The sequence below is a fragment of the Excalfactoria chinensis genome, chromosome 14 (genome assembly GCF_039878825.1).
Source record: "Excalfactoria chinensis isolate bCotChi1 chromosome 14, bCotChi1.hap2, whole genome shotgun sequence".
Lineage (NCBI taxonomy): Eukaryota > Metazoa > Chordata > Aves > Galliformes > Phasianidae > Excalfactoria > Excalfactoria chinensis.
This window is the reverse complement of record NC_092838.1, coordinates 12,851,291-12,864,798: the sequence shown is the minus strand read 5'-3', so window position 1 is coordinate 12,864,798 and position 13,508 is coordinate 12,851,291. Positions and strand designations below refer to the sequence as shown.

Sequence of the window (13,508 nt, the reverse complement as noted above, 5' to 3'; positions counted from 1 at the left end):
ACCCAGCGCTTCCTGCCAGAGGCCCAGAAAGTTCTCTGGTTTTCAGATAGGCTGGAGACGTTTCTGTGTCCTTCACCGCCCTGAATTCTGGGGCACTTCTGAGGAGCTCCCTCAATCCACAGCAGATCTGGCAGCAGCTTTGAAGTCCCTCAGCACTACCGATCCCCTCCCGCGCCGAGCGGATGGGAACGCGCTGAGGTACGGCGCCGTGCTCCGGTCCGCCTTGGGTTTGTTGTTCAAAGAATGTAAGTAGTAACTAAACATAAATAATTTGTAATACAAACTCAAACGACTCCGGGGTTTCACATCTGCAGTCAGTACGCCCACCTCGCTATGAGAAAGCAAGGGGGCTCGGCTCGCCTCCCTGGGAGCGCCTGAGGCGCAGTTACGAGTGCAGCCGAGGCCCTGCCCACCTCATTTTCCACACCGGCGGGTGGCTCCCGGGGTCCTCCTGCTTGTGCCGAGCAGGGCCGGCCGCGGGGCGCTGCACCGCCCGCACACTACCGCGCCGCGGGAGGGAGCCCCGATCGGCGCGGAGGATCGCACGCTCCGCCCGGCAGGGGCGCCGTCGAGCACGGCTCTCCTCGCGGCTTCGGGCGCGGGCGCTCGGGTCGCGCGCAGGCGCCGCCGCGGCGGTCGCGGGGCGGTGATGGCGGCGCTGCTGGAGCACGAGAGCCAGATCTTCCTGGACCTGTTCCATCAGGACGGGCTGGTGGTCTGCGCCCGCGGGCTCGGCATCGATCGCTTACTGCTGCGCTTCCTCCGCCTTTACTGCGAGCCCGCCAGCCTGGTGCTGGTGCTGAACACGAGCCCCGCCGAGGAGGTGAGCGCAACCCCCGGCGCCTCCGCGTTCCGGAGGGAGCGGGGCGGGGAAAGGAGGCGGCGGGCCCGGGCCTGGCGGGCGCTGTGCGCTCTGGGGGGCAGCCTGACGGGATGGCTGCCTTGCCGTAGCTGCCTTTGGCTGCGGGCGCTCCCTTTCCAATTCTCCGTCCGTAAGTCGGTATTAAAATCAGCCGTCCTCTTTCGAAGTGCCGTAACAACCCAGGGGAAAGCCGGGTGCTAACAATCCCGGAGTGCCGACTGACGTGGGTAGCACTTACGTGCTGTGTGTCCTCTACCGAAATCGTGCAGGGCTTTGAGTCACCCGAACAAGGCTGGTGCTTAACCAAGAAAAGAAATCGTAACTTTCTTGAGGCAGCATCTCGTGCTGCCATGTTTTCTATTGGTTCGGAGCCATTTTTCTAAATAAATGGAACATGCATCATTAAGATTCTCTTCACACCAGTCACGTAGCTCTGTGTTCTCGCTGTGCCTGTTGTAGGAGTATTTTATTGACCAGCTGCGGTCAGATGGAGTTGTGCACCTTCCTCGGCGTGTCACCAACGAGATCCCCAGCAATACCCGCTATGAGTTCTACACACGAGGGGGAGTTCTCTTTGCAACGAGCAGAATCCTCGTGGTTGATTTCCTTACTGACAGAATTCCTGCAAACCTCATCACTGGTAAGAGCTTAATGAAATAAATGGATAACCTGTTTAAAAATACATGAAGCTTAACTCTGTATAGAGTTCTACTAATAGTGTTGGGGTTAAAGAAATATTTCTTTAATAAGACTTCGGTGAAAGGTGCAAATATGTAGTTCCTTCCTTTTTTCTTTTAATAGTCATCACAGAATCTCAGGGGCTGGAAGGGACTTCAAGAGATCGAGTCCAACCCCCTGCTAAAGCAGGTCCCTGCGATAGGTTGAGCTTGTTTGCTTTGTTTAATCACCCAACACCCACATTCTTCTTAGATAGTGGATAATACTTCTGTATGGATTTTGATGTCAGTAATCACTTGGAAAGCAATCACCAGATGTATTACTACCAACATAAGAAACATAAGCATTCACACTGACTGCACTGTAGAATAATTGTCTGCAATCTGGTGAAGTAGCATCCAGAATGCTCTCAGAACACAGCCTGTAATTGAAACTGACAGCTCGTGTGTTTGGGTGATAAGCATGCAGTTGTTTGCATTAATGAATTCCTCGTGACAACTCTTCCCATCAAATAAAATAATAACACCTAACCACTTTACCTCTTGTAATAACTTGGATGCTTTCTATTATGAAATAACACTGTTCCAAAGATTTTGGAAATACCTTGTGACCTTTTGTTGTTGTATAGATCTTGTGCATGCTTGTTCTCCCATGTTCTGTTACCTGTCTTTCCCTGCTTGTTTTTATATTCTTGTCTAAGGTGGAAGCCCTCTTAAAGCCCACAGTGCTAGTAAAACAAATTAAGAGCTGGGGATATAGGAATCTTTTAGTGTTATGTAAGTGTTAACATCTTAATAATGGCTAAATACAACTGAATATTGAATGCTCACATGTAAGTTTTTGCTTCAGAAACTCTCTTTCATTTTAGTCAGTATACGAGAAGTTCTAATATGTGAAACATTCTGAGCAGTTTTCATGCTACAGCCAAAGGACACCAAGCTCAGTTCTGTTATTTCTAGGTTACAAGAATAATAAAGTTTTGAGGCACCCTACTTTGGGTTTTGTGTTGATGAAGAGAAGAAACATATTAGAGACTTAAAACACCAAAAACCTCCTGACCTGAAATGACCTGGAGTTGTTGTACTCCTCGTAGTGCCGCCAGAGGTCAGTCTGACAGCAGCCTCTAGAGCTACAGCTCGGCTGAGTCGTGCTTATGTTAGAAACATACCGCCTGTATGTGAGATCGTGCAAAACCATCAGGAATTTGTTTCTCGGGCAACTAGCTTAGGAAAAAAAATACAGGGAAGTGTTTGGAAGTGTTAGAGATGTGGCATGTCAAATGAATGAAGAAAGTTGTTATAAAAGTTAGATTTGTTTTAAGCTTGCTGAGGCATGTGGTGAAAGCTTTACTGTTTAATGTCTTTAGCTTCCATTTTAGGAAGATGTTTATTATTCCAATGGAAGCTGTGAACAGAAAAGAAGTATCATGTAGGCCTCTCCTCACCGGGGGAGTGGAAAAAACAGCCTGCTGTTAGCCTTGGGTTTAACAAGGCTGAGTTAAATGTAAATCCCAGAAGTGTTTGCCTCGAAGGCTTAAGGCAGTTTAACTATTGTCTCATTTCTCAGTACTAAAATATGTACGATAGTTTTTTCCCAGTGCTCACAGCCATGAATAAAGTTGTTGGTGTAGCCATTAAGTTCCCTCCTGTTCACAATTGTGAACATGAATATCAGAATATGAATAGCACAAAAAATGTTTTCAGAAGTTCTTTGAGAATAGTTCAAGTTTTTTGATAATCAAAGAAACATATTCAACAAGTCTGTGATTATGGAACTTCTGTAATAAAAGAACTCAGATATCAGACTTGCTCTGTGGTGATACTGTGTTCAGTATTGCATTCAGTCTTCCTCCTTTTAAAAGTCCCAAGTCCAAGTTTTGCATGAAGCACTGTGGAAGTCCTGCTACTCGAGCACAAGATTTTTTTGCTAAAGATCACTAACCCAGCTCTGAAGGTGGGTTGCTGTGTGGTACTGAAAGCAAGGAGTTGCTAGGTTTCAGGAGAGGGACTGACTTTTTACACAGCCAAAGAGTGATAGGACAAAAAGGAGCAGCTTTGAACTACAAGAGGAGAGACTTAGGTTAGATGTCAGGGGGAAATTTTCAGACTGAGGGCGGTGAGCTGCTGGCACAGGCTACCCAGAGAAGCTATGGATGCCCCCAGCCTTGGAGGTGTTTGAGGCCAGAGGGGACGGGGCCCTGGGCAGCCTGAGCTAGTGAAGGGCAGCCCTGCCCATGGCTGGGGGGCTGGAGTTCAATGATCTTTGACATCCTTTCTAACCCAAGCTATTTCATGAACCCTTGTAAGTTTGTTTGACATCATTGTAGGAGACTGAAATTGTACTTTAACAAAAACAGAAGGGTAAGACAAACTTGGGGAAAAATATATAAGGTATTCAGTCTTCCATTACTACTTTTTAACTTGAAAACCATTTATTTTCCCAGGTGTTTTGGTATATAAAGCACACAGAATCATTGAGTCCTGTCAGGAATCGTTTATATTACGACTTTATCGACAAAAAAACAAGGAAGGCTTCATTAAAGCTTTTACAGATAATGCAGTTGCATTTAACACTGGTTTTTGCCAAGTGGAAAGAGTGATGAGAAACCTTTTTGTCAGGAAACTTTACCTGTGGCCAAGGTAAGGTACCTCTTTTCTATGCTGAACTTAAAATTATTATGATTGCTACTATGGACTGCTAACAAAATGAATTTTATGTAGGCATGCTGCTAGTCTGCATTCTGTATTTGTATTCACAACCTGATTTCACTCATTTATCGACAGAAGTGATTTTAAAGATGCTAAATTTCTCGAGGTATTTTTGAAAATAGACTCAAGTTGAATCTGTAAGAGGCAGAACCTTACAGTATAACTCTCCTTCTAGCCAGTAGAAATCATAGTAGATATTTACCATAGCTTAAGAAAAATGTAGTTTATCGAACATCATCTTGAAGCCACAAAGTAATGTGAGAATAGTCTCACCATTCAGCCATGCATGAAAGGATTTGTTTGCAGTTATGAAGAAGCTCCAGAATTATCTCAGTTTGCGTATTTGTTGGTTTGCATTTAATCAGTTGTTGTGTGTTTGTTTGTTCTTTTTTTTTTTTTTTTTTTTTTTTTTTTTTTTTTTTTGAAACCTTCCTCTTTGGGTATGTAATCTATGAGGAAAATTTCTTGATAACTGTTACAAACTAAGTTGCCAAGCCTGTGGCATGCCTTAAGTCTTTCAGGAGCAGAGCCACAGAGTTGGTCAATTCAGCTGATCACCCATTCAGTGCTCTTGCCTTGGGCAGGGGCAATGCAGATCTGCTCCTTCTGTTCAGAGTAGGATGTGTTTCACTCCATCTTGTGTACTCATGTTCTGCACTGTAAACTCAAAATTTTAAGTTTTCCTTTTAGCATTACAAAGAGATAGAAGTGGGCATAGCCAGGGTAGGAAAGGTTGAACACAAACTCTAAATTTTCTTCCTTGGCTTCTGAACTACGGAGAGACCTGAGGGTGGTAATGTTTTTCTCTGTTGTTTTCTGTTAGTTAAAGTCAGCTAGCGCCCATGTAGCAATAGCCTCGTTGTTACAACACAGCCCCTATAGCCGAGGTCCTGCTGCTTATTATTCAGAGCTACCTTATCACAGTGTTTGCCACTGGATCCATGTGATTCCAAAGGGTTTATGAGCCCATTACAGTTTCCTCGTTATGAGAACTATTGTTTTTACTTCAGGATTTGTTACCTGCAATAGTGGTGTGGAATCTGTGTGGTAATTCTCCAGGGATCAGTCAGCACTGCTATAGGCTCTTATGATGAGAATGAAAACAGCTGTAGTTGGGGAATCATCAGGTGGTTTTATGAGAACATTGATCAGACTGTAGTCTTTGCCTTTGTGGAAAGAGTTATGATTTGCATTTAGCTTACTTGTTTACATTTAATCAATTGTAACTTCAGTTTATATGAACTTTTTTGAATTATGGTGTCAAGATAAATACTCTCGTAAATCTTAATAAGCTGTTTTCCTTGTAGATTTCATATAGCGGTGAACTCATTTTTAGAGAAGCATAAACCCGAAGTGGTGGAAATACATGTGTCAATGACCCCTAGTATGCTTGCTATCCAAACTTCAATCCTGGACATTTTGAATGCGTGTCTGAGAGAACTGAAACGTTATAATCCAGCTCTTGAAGTAGAAGATCTATCTTTAGAAAATGCTCTTGGTAAAGCTTTTGACAAGGTAATCATTTTGATTGTTTTGCTACATTTTGTGAAGGAATCCCTTTGTAAAGGAATGCAGATCTTTGAACAGTTTGGCATGAAAACACAAACATTGTTTGTAAAATAATTAAATTAGCAGCCAGTGATGTTACACTTTGCCAGCAGGATTTTTGGTGAATTGGCATAATTGTTCTTACTTCATTTGGCAAGTTCCTACATCAAAAGCATTCTGATTCACAGTATAATCATAGAGATAGGTATGCTGTATTCTCACCTTTCTTCCCTGGCCAGTTTTCACTTCAATTTCAATTTCTTACCTGCATTTTCTATTTTCTTTATTAGATGAGGCATGGTATATAATAGATAAAATATGCATGCATGCAGCTGTTGTACTTTTAACCATCATATATGTGAATTAACTGTGTGTGGTGCTGGTACTGTCATGTCTGCAACATGATTGGCATACTTACGTATACTTGCTGTAGGGTAAAATCATAAATTTCAACATTTGCTTATTAACTAATCTAGTCGACAATAAATGTTCTGTACTTTAGAAAATCTGGAAGCGTTTCTGCATTGTATTCATCTTATGTTAAAAATTAAATGACATTACAACATCTTCTACTCTACCTAAATAAGCAGTCTTAAATGCTAAAGGCAGAGGCCAATGAAATGTATATTTATGTATATGTATATAGAATATGAAATTCATATTCATATGTATATGTATATTAATATATTAATATTTATACTGCCAATTGTTTGATATGTGAAAGAAAATATGTACTGAACACATTAAATATAGCTGCTAATTGTTAAATTGCCTGAGTTTTCTGTATTTTTGAATTTATGTTTAAAAAAATGTCTATATTACAGGTGTTTTTGTTTTTTAAAGCATTCCCATCTTATTTAGTAGAGTTGATATTTGACATGTTGAACTTTGCAATTTATATTTCTAGACAATACGTCACTATTTAGATCCTCTCTGGCATCAGCTTGGAGCTAAGACAAAATCTTTGGTGCAAGATTTGAAGATATTGCGTACTTTGCTACAGTATCTAACTCAGTATGATTGTGTCACTTTCCTTAATCTTCTGGAGTCACTGAAAGCAAGTGAAAAAGCTTTTGGTGAGAATTCAGGTAGGCACTGAATACAAGTTAATGCGTGAAATAGTGAGTTGCTGATTCTTTTGATCAACATCCCTAAACATACAAATGTATCTAATTAGGTTTTATATAACTAGCCATAAGGACGTAGGTTTTTATTGACACATAATGCTTTCATCTGCCCACATAACTGCTGTTACTTAACAGTGTGAGATTTGTATCATATTTCTGCCTTTTATTAAGCTAGTAGTTACTTAGTGAGCAGGTAGTGCAGGTTGTACAGCTAATCCAGATAAGAGATGTGGGCTTTTATTGGAAAAGTCTGAAGCATGTACATTTCAAATGTCATTTTCCTTCTGTCTTTAGGTTGGCTGTTTCTTGACTCCAGTACTTCTATGTTTGTAAATGCTCGAGCCAGAGTATATCGCATTGGAGATGAAAAACTGAATCAGAAATGCAGAGTCTCTGAAAACAGTGATGTAAAGAAGGAAAATGGTACTCATCATTCCTAATTTAAATTGGAGAGTGTCACTTGATTTTGAACGGTCTGCATATTATTACTTGTGCTGTGGTTCAGTGCATGGGTCTTATAGAGCTCTAGCCCTCAGTCAGCTACGTAAGATATCATGGCATAATCTTTGCTCAACAAGTATGAAGTATGTAATAAAAAGCAGAAAGTAATGAAAAGTAAAAGATTCTTCTCACCTAACTCACCTAATCATTGGGAGAGCTTGTACAGGATTGTTCTTGAATTGCAGAAGCTTGATCTTATTCATTTCATATGAAGGGATAAGAAGTTGCCATTGTTTTAATTTAAAATACATAGATAAATATTCCAGAGTTTCTGAATTGAAGGACGAGTTACTATTTTAACTTTTTGCTTCATAAAAGCATTTTTCCCTATTTTTAAGTGTTTATAATTTTAATGACAGTTCTTGAGCCCCATCAGTATAACAAGTTGCATGTGTAGGCTATTGATTATTGTACTCATCAACAGCTATCATGCTATGACATTGAAACATTAATTTAAGGTTCTGAAGAGTATTTTGGCTTGTACTTTGTTTCAGAACTGAAAAGGGAATTGGTTCTAGAAAGTAACCCAAAATGGGAAGCTCTGAGAGAAGTATTGAATGAGATTGAAAATGAGAATAAAAACAGTGAAGACCTTGGTGGTCCAGGTGAGAGGATATTATATTATTTTAATAGTTTTATATATAGTAATTTCTGGACTTAATTAAGAGAAAGTGTTTATGTAGAAGTATTTGGTTTTAAAACTACTACAAAGACTTTACGCATTAAAATTTTGCCTTTCCCAGAACAGAATCAAACCAAAAGCTGAAGGTGGCCACTAATGGTTTGTGTTGGTGCTTCCATTTGATGGAACCAGATGACCTCTCTACCACTGTAACTTCAGCATTGCACCTAATCTCCATGTTATAACATTTCCATATTGTCTCACTGTTATCTCCTACCCAGTGTGTTTCTAATTCCTTTTTTGCTTTTCCTGCTACCCCCTTAAATTTCACCAAGTTTTATTTTAGGAAATTGTGAGGGTAAAAAAGTGCTCTTTTCTCCCACCCACAGTGTTCTGACTGTGGATAAGAACTGGCTCTCTCGCCTAGTACTGTAGGAGTTTATCTGAGTCAGCTAGCAGAGAATTGTTATTTAGGGCCCACAACTGTCAATACTGTGTGAAACGTGTATTTATTAAAATCCCTGACACAGATGATAGAGGCTGAAAACTAGAACAGTCCCAGTTAAGCAGTCTTATTCCACATAAAAAAGAATTTGTTTTAAAAAAAAAATTGTCTGCTTCTTTATATACTATATCTGAATAAGGATCTTTGATTGGTACAAAACGTGGTGTAATTCAGACTTCCTGTAAGTCCACAGCAACTGTGACCACCAAGTGAAAAGGCATTTGGCAGGCATGCTTCTAGGATCATTAAAAACTGTTTGCTGAAGATGTCTTACAAAGTAACAGATTACAAACATGATGTTGTTTCTTGACTGCAGGGCAAGTTCTTATTTGTGCCAGTGATGACCGAGCTTGTGCACAGCTCAGGGAGTACATTACTGATGGAGCAGAAGCCTTTTTAACGAGACTGTATAACAAAACACTTGGAAAGGATGAGAAAATTGGAGAAGTGTGGATAAAGGACAGAAAAGCGGTCAAGGCCAAAGGAAATGCCAGACCAGACACGGGACCTCAAGCCAAAAAAGCCAAACTCCCTACTTGTTCTAAACAAAACAAACACAAGAAGCAGCAAGACCAAACTATAGTCCAAATGATAGGGAAAACTGAGGGGGAAAACAGAGAGGAGTTGGATGTGGAAGATAACAGAGAATTAAATGGAAGCCAAGAAGGCAGTATTGAAGAGACCATTCCTGAAGATTTCCCTGTGAACTTACCCTCAGATTCTTACTATGGCATTTTCAAAAACCCACTCACAATTATTCACCCACTGCAGGGCTGCAGTGATCCCTATGCTCTCACTCGGGTGCTGCATGAAATAGAGCCAAGATATGTTGTACTGTATGATGCAGAACTAACTTTTGTTCGGCAGCTGGAAATCTACAAGGCAAGCAGACCTGGGAAGCCTCTGAGGCAAGTTGACTTGGTGCTAATCAAGAATGCAGTTGGTCAAATTTTTATCTTAAAAGAAAAATAAAATCTATTGTACGCTTCTGGCAACCCACTCTGGTTGAATCCCAAAGTTTCAGTAAGAGTATGTGACATTGGTAGAAGAGGGAAAATGGGATATAAGTTTTTCAGGCAGTTACTGCTACTAATCTTAAATATGTCATCTTTTTTTTTCCTCCAAACCTGTAGGGTTTATTTCCTCATTTATGGAAGCTCAACAGAAGAACAGCGCTATCTCACAGCCCTGAGAAAAGAGAAGGAGGCCTTTGAAAAACTAATTCGGTAGCAATTAGCTTATTATCTACATTATTAATTTTTCACATTGTTTCCTTTCATGCTTGTATTTTAAATGAAGTTTTTAACTGTGAGAAGACTTTAAGTAAGCTACCCAGCACAACTGGTATTTTTACTTAATTGTCTATGAATTTCATATTGGAAACTGTTTTTGTCTGCAGGTAACACATCTTGAAAGATATTTCTAAGATTTTCATAAGTAGTATTCAGGAGCAAAGCAATTATTTTCTTAAACATTGTCTTCTCTCCAGCTTGTACTTCTAGTTCTAGTCATTAGTTCTAGAACTAACTTAGAACTAAAAAGTTCTAAAAATAGAAAGACTCTTAGAAGTGCTAAAAATTGACAGTAAGAGTCTAGAATTTAGCCCAAACAATCTGGATTGCACTTCCTGTCAGGCTCTCAGCATTCAGCTCTATGCAACTTTGCATCATGCGGAACAGTATTAACATATTTTGATGTATCCACATTTAACTTCAGTTTTTAGTGATTGTTGGTTTATGGTTCCTTAGAGAAAGGGCCAGTATGGTTGTTCCTGAAGAAAGAGAAGGAAGAGATGAGACAAACCTAGACCTAATAAGAGATGTCAAGCCAGCCTCTGTTTCCACAGACACACGCAAAGCAGGTGAGCAGTTTCTGAAATTAAGCTTGCAGCTCCAAGCTGTGAGAAAGGCCTGTAACCTTTTGTGGTTCAGTGTCATCCAAAACATGTGGGTGGGTGACTGAGGCACACTGATTCTGCAGTCCTGATGGGGAACAAATTGCATCTGCCTTAGTCCATCTCTCATTGTTTTGTCTGTGAAATAACAATGAATTATGTTTTTCTTTGAAAAGAAGCTACAGCTTGATTAGTGTTTTACCATTAAGATGAGATAACATTTGGACTATTTTCGGACAGCTTGTTGATTATGAGACCAACATTGACTGTAGTGAGGTTGGAGAGAAATAAAAACAGTGCTTCCATTACGGAATGTGCTTCAGGGAAGGTGGAGTCAGAGTTCATGAGTACGGGTTAACTCAGTTTGTTTTGCTCTTTAGGTGGACAGGCACAGAAGACTGTTCAGCAGACTATAATAGTGGACATGCGGGAATTTCGTAGTGAGCTTCCATCATTGATTCATCGTCGTGGTATTGACATTGAGCCTGTTACTTTGGAAGTTGGAGATTACATTTTAACTCCCGATATCTGTGTAGAGCGAAAAAGTATCAGCGATCTTATTGGTTCCTTAAATAATGGAAGATTGTATGCGCAATGCATTTCTATGTCACGTTACTATAAGCGACCAATTCTTCTGATTGAGTTTGACCCTAACAAACCTTTCTCCTTGATTCCACAAGGCTCCCTACGTCAGGAGATTTCCAGTAGCGATGTTACTTCTAAACTGACGCTTCTCACACTCCATTTCCCCAAGTTACGTATCCTGTGGTGTCCCTCACCCCATGCTACTGCTGAACTGTTTGAAGAGTTAAAACAAAACCGGCCCCAACCTGATGCAGAAACTGCAATGGCGGTCACAGCAGATTCTGAAACTCTTCCTGAGTCAGACAAGTATAACCCTGGTCCTCAGGACTTTCTGTTAAAAATGCCAGGTGTTAATGCAAAAAACTGCCATGCTTTAATGAACCATGTGAAGAGTATTGCTGAGCTGGTGACACTGTCAAAGGACAAACTCTGTGACATTTTGGGTAATGCCGCCAATGCCACACAACTCTTTGACTTTATTCACATGACCTACAAGGAGGCAATATCTAAAGAGAAAACCAAAAGATGACTAATGGGACCAACCAGCATATCTTGTAGATAAGTTTTTCTTGTACAGTACTGTGGCAAGGTATATGAAATATGTCAAGAAGTGCCCTCTAAGATAAGCAGCTTTTTCCTGCTAATGCTGTTCCATCAGGTTTAATATCTTGAGCAACTTATTACTGAAGGCAGGTTTCATGAGGAAAATTTTTAATACAGAAATGTGAATGATTTTTATTCCTATAGCACTTTAACAGATTTTATAACAACACTGAATGAACTAAATTCTTCATCAAGTCCATTAAAGTTAAGTATTAAGTCTTACTGATAGAGATTTTCCTTTTGAAAGGGGTACATCTTGTTAAAGCTAAAAGCTCTTCCACCTCATTTACTTTAAAGTAAAGTATAGGCATACCATTGGGACTATTCTGTTATGACAGAGTGTGTCTTCTCTCATATAATGTGGTGGCTTTCTAGGTAAGGTTTTCGAAAAGTATTAAAAGTTCTTCCAATATTGTCTTCTTTCCATATCCTATTGCACTTGCATTTTTATGTCTTAAGCAGAACATCTGTCAGCGAATTCAGTAAAGCTGCATCACCTGAAAGGTATCTTAGTGTTTGGTGCAGCATAAAGCAGGGAGGAAGCAGGATTATTTTGATATCTTGTGAATGTTTACACTGTTCAAAAGCACATATTATGCACTTAGCTTTGATGTGACAGCAGTGCTGCAAACTGCAATTGCCAAACAGATCGATCATTACCAGTCTCTCATTACGTGCTAATAGATTTACATAAGCTGTTTATGAACTATTATCTGTAAAGAATTGCATATGTATATTTTAAAATTTTAATCTATCTGCTCTCATAATTAAACAAGAAGTTATTAGTTTTCTGTTTGAGCTCAGTAAAGACCATGTGTGCAATTTCAGATCCAGTGTTTGTTGTGCATTTGAAGTATCAATTACAAACCTGTTAATTTACATTCTGAGCTGTGTGATGTTGAAAGTGAACATTTTTTTTTCTGCAGCTGCAGATTTCACCAAGAAGAAGATCCACTCCAAATTAGAATTCATTAATTAAAAAAAATAGATTAACTGTACTGTAACTCTTGCTTCTTATTTCCCTGTACTGGGATCTGAACATTTTTGGGCTTAGTGTGTAGCTAAGATTAGGGTTTCTATTGTTGTGCGTGCTGCTTTTTTTTTCATTTAGTATAAAAGTCCTTCCATGGGGCATCTGCTTATTCAGAACAATGAGGCCAGAAATGTTCTGCATAGAGAATGCCTCAACAGTGGTGCTAGGATACCAGAAAACTGAACTAAAAACATGATTGTCTAGAATGTGTATCTTAAGGGACTTGGCTCAATAAAGGGGATTTGAACAACCTTTGAAAACATGTATTGTTTGTGCATTCGCATCATTAAGATATTACACAAACTGTGTTGTTCTTTGTTTTTTTCTGTTCTTCTATTTGCACGTCAGCTTTGTTGGTACTTTTTTTCCTTAGGTTTGAGTGAGGTGAAAATATGTGAAGACGTTGTAAAGCCTTTGCTGCATATGCTAGATCAAAGTCATGCAGTGCAATCAAATAATATATTAAATAATATTTACATAAATGTTGTTTTGAGTGGAATTTTGTAATTTATTTTCTATTACAGGTTGTTTGTTTGTTTTTCTTTAATATACACTGAAGTTATTGTTGTGTGGCTTTGCTTCTTGCTTCTTTTGTCTGGATATCTTCATGAGGTCTGGTTACAGTCCAGGTTATTATAATCTCTGAGTGCATGTTAGTGGTTTGTCCTTCTGAAGCAGCAGTAACCAACTGTTAAGAAAGGTGGGAGATGCTGCATGTCATGAAAACACCTGCAGTTGAAATAACGGAGCCAAGGAGTCATACCTCACCTACATACAGCCAAAACAACATGGATAAATGATGAAAATCTTTTAGATGCATTCTCTGACCTTTAGCTTTCTTT

The 13,508-nt window shown here is 39.7% G+C and overlaps 1 protein-coding gene across 1 annotated transcript; it reads left to right on the top strand.

The window, feature by feature from the left end:
- The first annotated feature begins 616 nt into the window (after positions 1-616).
- ERCC4 (ERCC excision repair 4, endonuclease catalytic subunit) lies at positions 617-13,229 on the top strand. Its single transcript, XM_072349574.1, has 11 exons — positions 617-823; positions 1,322-1,502; positions 3,984-4,179; positions 5,556-5,763; positions 6,704-6,884; positions 7,218-7,346; positions 7,919-8,029; positions 8,868-9,459; positions 9,685-9,777; positions 10,300-10,412; positions 10,826-13,229. The coding sequence occupies exons 1-11, from the start codon at positions 650-652 to the stop codon at positions 11,557-11,559; spliced, it is 2,712 nt and encodes a 903-aa protein (XP_072205675.1). The 5' UTR covers positions 617-649; the 3' UTR covers positions 11,560-13,229.
- Positions 13,230-13,508: the final 279 nt, after the last annotated feature.